This window comes from Mus pahari, chromosome 12 (genome assembly GCF_900095145.1).
Source record: "Mus pahari chromosome 12, PAHARI_EIJ_v1.1, whole genome shotgun sequence".
Classification (NCBI taxonomy): Eukaryota; Metazoa; Chordata; class Mammalia; order Rodentia; family Muridae; genus Mus; species Mus pahari.
The window spans coordinates 30,957,500-30,964,506 of NC_034601.1; the positions used below are offsets into that span (position 1 = coordinate 30,957,500).

The window sequence follows — 7,007 nt, forward strand, 5'->3', positions numbered from 1 at the left end:
TTTTTTGGTTTTTCGAGACAGGGTTTCTCTGTATAGCCCTGGCTGTCCTGGAACTCACTTTGTAGACCAGGCTGGCCTCTGCCTCCCGAGTGCTGGGATTAAAGGCGTGCGCCACCACACCCAGCCTCCTCTTCATTTTTGAAATGCAGATATATATAAAGCAAAATCTAGTCTTCTAGTCTTTATCTTATTAGTATTATTATTATTATGATTTGTCAGTAATTACTGCCTATTTTATCAACTTTGAATAAGAACAATAATGAATAAGGTGACTCCAAACCCCTAAGAGATTTGGATTATTTCAAGTCAACTCTGTCTTAAAGGGTATGCCTAGAAATACTCTGTCCTTTTTCTGTAAGTTGTCTGTAACAGTAATTACCATATAGAACATATAGTGAATGCTCTCTGAATCAGCTCCAGTTTTAAGTAGTTTACAATAATGAACCCATATAAAAGAGTTTGGTGTGCTGATAACATGTAGAAGTGATCTATATTTTTATTTTAACTTTAATTTGGTACCTACATTAATACCTGAATGGATGAAAACTTGTATTTTGTTTAAATTCTACCAGGTCTTTGTTTTGTTTGTTTGTTTGTATTTCTTTTTTTTAAAGATTTATTTATTTATTATATGTAAGTACACTATAGCTGTCTTCAGACACTCCAGAAGAGGGCGTCAGACCTTGTTACCGATGGTTATGGTGGCATGTGCTTAGCTGGGATTTGAACTCCGGACCTTCGGAAGAGCAGTTGGGTGCTCTTACCCATTGAGCCATCTCACCAGCCCCTTGTTTTTCATTTTTACCTGTACTAATTTCTCAGGTGTTCTAAGTCAGTGGCTCTCAACCTTCCTAATGCTGCAACCGTCCAGTACAGTTCCTCACGCTGTGGTGACCCCCAATCATAAAATTATTTTCCTTGCTACTTCGTAACTATAACTTTGCTACTGTCACGAATTGTAATGTAAGTATCCGATATTCAGGCTCTGATGTGGGACCCACTGGTGAGAACCTATTGGACATGTTCTCTTGGATTGTCTGAGGCTGCGTTAGGGCTTGTAGCAGCGGGAATGGAGTCTCATGGGACAGTGGTATGACGTATTCAGGTAGAGATTTTTATTACTGTGGTTGCCCACTTGTCTATGACTGCCCTGCTTTGCTTATTCTAGATTTTTTGTGCTGAAATGACAAAAAGGTCCAACGAGCTGAATCTCAGCAGTAATAATGGTGAGTAAAAAATAAAGAGTTTTACAGGCATAGCGGGATGTGAGTGGAGGCAGGAGGATCAGGAGTTCCAGGTCAGATTCACCTAAAAGCAAGTTTGAGGCCATCCTGAGCTACATGAGATTCTTTTATAAAGAAGAGGTGGGGTACCTGGGTCCTTATATTCTCATTACCGATTCTGAGTCAGGAACTCTGGCCTAGTCAAGCAGGTCTCTTTAAAAAACTCGTTGCTCTCACAGCTGAGCTAGGTTTGGGATTGCTGTGATAGGTGGGTTCGAGCAGTCCTGAATGTTGTGTTCCTGTGAAGTTAGTTCTCTCACTCTTTGGTGGAAAGTTTAGTTTAATGGCTCTGCAGACTGGAAGTACAGAAGGGGCGACCCTCGTCTTGGAATGCTGCTTCTTAGGAGCCTATATTTATTTATTGTCTGTCGAGTGGTGATAATAACAGTAGGTGATTGTGGACCAATAAAGTGGCTAATTTGGTAAAAGCACCTGCTGCCAACCCTCATGACCAGAGTCCAGCTCCCAGAACCCATACAGGAAAGAGAAAACTGATTCTCACAGACTGTACGTACGTGTGCAAACACACACACACAGAGACACACAATTTACATAAATAATAGACAATATTTTTGATCATTTCCAATTATCAAAAGATGTTTTGTAAATTAAAATTACAAAGCATTAAACCAGTTCCAGGAGACAAAGAGCAGATAGACAAACTCCTCATATAGACTAGGGGAGGGAAGAAATTCTTCAGACTTGGGGGGATCAAGAATGGCTCCATGGACATGTTTTGAAGCTGAGCTTTGGGATGTAAAGATTTCCATCAGCCATCAATGGTGGTGGGGCAGACCCTGACATGAATAAAACCCACAAGAGCAAACAAATAAAGTGTGTGTTTCTTTTTGGAATATAGAGGAGCAGGGGTGGGGTGGAGTTTTAGGCTAGGCTAATGCAAAAAGAGAATATGAAAGTTCTGTATCGGGGGCTGGTGAGATGGCTCAGTGGTTAAGAGCACTGAACACTCTTCCAGAGATCCTGAGTTCAAATCCCAGCAACCATATGGTGGCTCACAACCAACTGTAATGAGATCTGAAGACAGCTACAGTGGACTTACATCTAATAATAAATAAATAAAATCTTAAAAAAAAAAAGTTCTGTATGTAGTTAACCTAAAGCACAGCGACAAGGATCATGACTTATTCAGTAGTCCTTAAAAATATCTGTCAAGAAATTAGAATTTATTTTTATTAAGAAATTAGGGATATAATTAGTATTGATAATGTTTGATAAGAATTATCTTAGGTTATCAAGGGAAGGGTATACTAGTGAGGGATGAAGAGAAGCGCATCTTCATTAGACATATTTATATAATAAGTAGTTAATTGAATGCATTTTTGTTCTTAGAGCAGTTAACCTTGGTGATTTGAACAATTTAGTGATCTGAAATAATTCTTCTCTCCTAAAAATGATGGATCAAGGAAGTATCACTATGTATTCATGTCCTTCCAGAAAGTAATGTAAATCCCCAATAACCACTAAAAACAGGAAAAGCTATGCCTCCAGTTAGAATTCCTTTCTCACCACCATTGTTGTCTTTTTGTTTTTTTTAAAGATTTACTCATTTAATGTATGTGAGTACACTGTCGCTCCCTTCAGATACACCAGAAGAGGTCATTGCATCCCATTGCAGATGCTTGTGAGCCACCATATGGTTTCTGGGACTTGAACTCAGGATCTCTGGAAGAGCAGACAGTGCTCTTAACCGCTGAGCCATCTCCAGCCCTGTTGTTGTCCTAAACACTGGCTTTTTTGCTTTTATTTCTATGCAGCTCCCTGCCTCCTCCCTTCAAGTTCTGTCCTAATGCTTTCCATAGCTCCTGGTACCACCCAACTACAATATTGCAGAGAGATGTTGATACCCAGTTTTTTTATTATTATTATTATTATTATTTTAATGTTTCGTTACAGGAGGATGGTGGGCATATGCATGTAAGTGCCTATTGCCTGCAGAGGCCAGACATCCTCTGGGACTCGAGTTAAGAGGTGGTTGTAAGCTGCCTGATGTGGGTGGTGGGAATCGAACCCTTCCAGATGCTTCTTACCATCTGGAAGGATGTCTTCTGGGGGAGCAGTTCATTCTCTTCACCACTGAGCCATCTCCAGCCCCTGCCCCATTGTCTTGAGATCACTGCTGGGAAGCAGGGCAGTGTAAACTTTAGTGTCAGAGGCCCACACCCACTAGCTTGGTGGACATGATTAGTCCTACTGCCCTGCATGTTTCTTAATGACTCCGGGAATCTTAAGTGACCTCCTCCATTTGTAAGATGAACTAAATAGTTCCTGTCTCATAGGATTGTGAGGCTTAAAAATAGAATGTGTAAAGCTCTTGGAACAGTGTCTGGAATAGTTCTCAACTTGTTTTTTCTCCCCTCAAAATAATGTTTCTGTGACCCAGTCATGTGAAGGTAATTTCTTTTCATCAGTACAATAGCATTCCATTATTGAAGGGCATCCAGTTATTTCCATTGGGCAGTTAGTTGCAATGTGAACCTTCAAGATGGCTCGGTGGGTAAAGGTTCTTGCTACCAAGCCTAAACACCCGAGTTTGATCTTCCTGGTTGGCGGGTGATGGTCTATTTCGCTGATTGCAGTCAACATAAACATTTTTTCACATAGATGCAAGCCATAAAAGTTTGCTTTTCTGTAAAACGTTTTGCCTAACTGGCTACTGGTTTGTACTTTTAAAAAAAAAAAAAAAGTATTTTAATTAATTCTTTGAGAATTCCATACAATGCATCCTAATTCTCTCCCTAGCTCTTTCTAGATGTCCCTCTATTTTATATATTTATTGATTTTGAGACAGGCTCTCCCATTGCCAAGGTTAGCCTCAAAATCGGCCTCTCAAATACGAGAATTATAAGCACACTCTCGACTCCGGATTTTTTGTTTTTTAAAATAAATTTTATTCCTTGAATTATGTAGCTTTAGGTATTTGATTTTAAATCTGGTAGGTGCAAGAGGTTAAGGACTATGTCACTTTAGCAGGTGAGAATATGTAAGCTCACCTATTTGTGAATGGCAGATCACACACAGCAGAGGACAGATCGGATAAGGCATTGCCTTCTAAGCTAACTGGTAAGTTTTTTTAAGGAGGCCATAAGCTAAGCATGTAGATTCTCTCTCTTTTTTTTAAAGATTTATTTATTTATTATATGTAAGTACACTGTAGCTGTCTTCAGACACTCCAGAAGAGGGCATCAGATCTTGTTACGGATGGTTATGAGCCACCATGTGGTTGCTGGGATTTGAACTCTGGACCTTCGGAAGAACAGTCGGGTGCTCTTACCCACTGAGCCATCTCACCAGCCCCGTAGATTCTCTTTATATCTGGTGTAGCATTTCAGGTAGATGGGTTTTAGCTGCTATGGCTGACGATGGTGGTGATATCCTTGGGGCATATAGTGGCTGTGATGTTCTGTGCTTCTTAAATACTCACCTGTCTTCCATATATTTTTGATAGGTGTTTTAGCCCTGCAGTGGACCAGGGGGGAGCAAAGAAGAGGTGGCCTTGATGATGGATCTCCTGCCATCAGTCTCATGGGTATAAAAGTGGGAGAGATGTGTGAGGCCCAGGAATGGATTGAAAGGTTGCTGATCTCCCAGGACCACCACATCATTGAGAATAATCATATTCTCTACCTTGGGAAAAAAGAGCATGATGTACTATCTCAGCTCCAGACAAGTGCAAGAGTCTCCATTTCAGAGACCGTCAGTCCAAGAACGGCAACTTTAGAGATTAAAGGTTCCCAGGCTGACCTCATTGAAGCAGTTATGAAGATTGAATGTATGCTGTGTGAAGTTCAGGAAGAGGTGGCAGGAAAAAGGGAGAAAAATCTTTGGAGCCTGTCAGGTGAGTAACTGCACATTAAGTTAAAAGCCCTTGCTAGGAATTGTGCCACACGCCTTTTATCCTGGCACCTGTAAGGTAAATCTGTGTGAGTTCCAGGCCAGCCAGGGCTACATATATGGTGAGACTATCTCAAAATAAATAAATTGAATGAGGAAAAAAGTTTCTTAAATTTGAAGTAAATGTCCTTTGAACTAAGGGATGAGGGAGGTGTTAGTATTGGTATTAGTATAGATTAGTGTTGGTATGGACAGTAAATTTGTTAGGTCAGGTCAAACCAACAATATTCCAGAGTGCTCTCTGTGAATAGAGAAGATGGGACAGAAACAGAAAGGAGCGAAATAGTGAACTGCAATCTCCCAAAGCAGGGTGGGATCCCAACACAGGGGAGATAGAGGCAGGAGGGTCAGGAATTTAAGTCTACCCTCAGCCTCAAAGTAAACTGGAGACTAACCTGCCCTACATAATATCCCACCCTCAAACAGAACACTCAGTTCTCCCAAGCGTTCCTTCTGCTCGCATGTATCTGTGTACTTGTGGATAACAGACTGAGTGAAGAAAATGAACCGTTCTGGCTCAGACGTAGGTTATTCACTTTCCATGACTGGGGGTGTATATATTTTTATTTATTCTCTGAGACTTTCATACATGTAGGCAATGTATTCATATTCACTCCCATTCTTCTGTTCCAGTTCCTCTTAGACCTCCCTGTTGGGATGACCCACTAATATTGTATTTACTGTGTATGTTCTCAATTGTTAATTGTTGGGCCAAGCTGCACCAGGCTAGCAGGATATGTAAATGTTTGTCACCTCCTCACCTGCCCAAAAAGAAAGACTAGCTGCTGTGGTCATGTATCTCCCAGTGCCAACTGGTTGAGTTTGCGTAATAAAGACCTGGGAGCTGAAGCTGGGGGAAGGGGCTGGGGCAGAAAGACGGGCAGGAAAGAGACATTCTTGAGAGGCAAGTGGAGACTCAATGGCAGGTAATTTGGGTTACGTTTAGATGGACTAGCTAAGAAACAGCCCCAGCAGACAGGCCAACAGCTTTAAACTGTATAGATATCTATGCGTCTTTATTATTATTATTTTATTACTTTTATTCCTCCCAGTGTCTCTATTATTAAACCCCAAGTGGGTCCAGTAAAAGTTCTGCAATAACTCCTCCACATTTCCCTTCCAAATTCATGTCCTTTCTAAAAAAGTCCACTGAGTTCAATTGGAGCCTTCTATATGCAGGTGAATCTAGGTGAATCAGTGGACCATGAGCAACCTACTGGGCTACATCGGGCTACATCCCTGAAGAAAATGGACTCCTCCTTCTAGTAGCTATCAAATATCATAGTTCCTTAGAGGGGCCAGTTCCCAAGACTCTCCCCTTTACATGCTCAAATTTGGACTGGCTTGATTATCTGCATATCTGGTACAACAGCCACAGCTGCTGCAAGTTCCTGTTTCCAACAACTCTGTTACATCCAGACCTCTTTTTTCTTTCTTTCTTTCTTTCTTTCTTTCTTTCTTTCTTTCTTTCTTTCTTTCTTTCTTTCTTTCTTTCTTTCTTTCTTTCTTTCTTTTTTAATTTATTTATTTTACGTGAATACACTGTTGCTGTCTTCAGATACACCAGATGAGGCAGCATCAGATCTCATTACAGATGTTGTGAGCCACCATGTGGTTGCTGGGAATTGAACTCAGGACCTCTGGAAAAGCAGTCAGTGCTCTTAACCGCTGTGCCATCTCTCCAGCCTGCCCTTCCTCCTTTCCTTTCCTTTCCTTTTTCCTTTCCTTTCCTTTCCTTTCCTTTCCTTCCCTTCCCTTTCCTTTCCTTTCCCCTTTCCTTTCCTTTCCTTTCCTTTCCCCTTTCCTTTCCTT

At 41.0% G+C, this 7,007-nt stretch overlaps 1 protein-coding gene across 5 annotated transcripts in view; it reads left to right on the forward strand.

Annotated features, from left to right (window-relative positions):
* The window catches only part of Parp9 (poly(ADP-ribose) polymerase family member 9), a 41,952-nt gene that overhangs the window by 19,029 nt on the left and 15,916 nt on the right, over positions 1 to 7,007 (forward strand). For all 5 annotated transcript variants that reach the window (XM_021209388.1, XM_029544754.1, XM_029544753.1 and 2 more), the window contains 2 exons: positions 1,169 to 1,226; positions 4,750 to 5,139. In XM_021209388.1, coding sequence (XP_021065047.1) covers positions 1,169 to 1,226; positions 4,750 to 5,139 — 448 coding nt within the window. The remainder of the gene's footprint in view (positions 1 to 1,168; positions 1,227 to 4,749; positions 5,140 to 7,007) is intronic.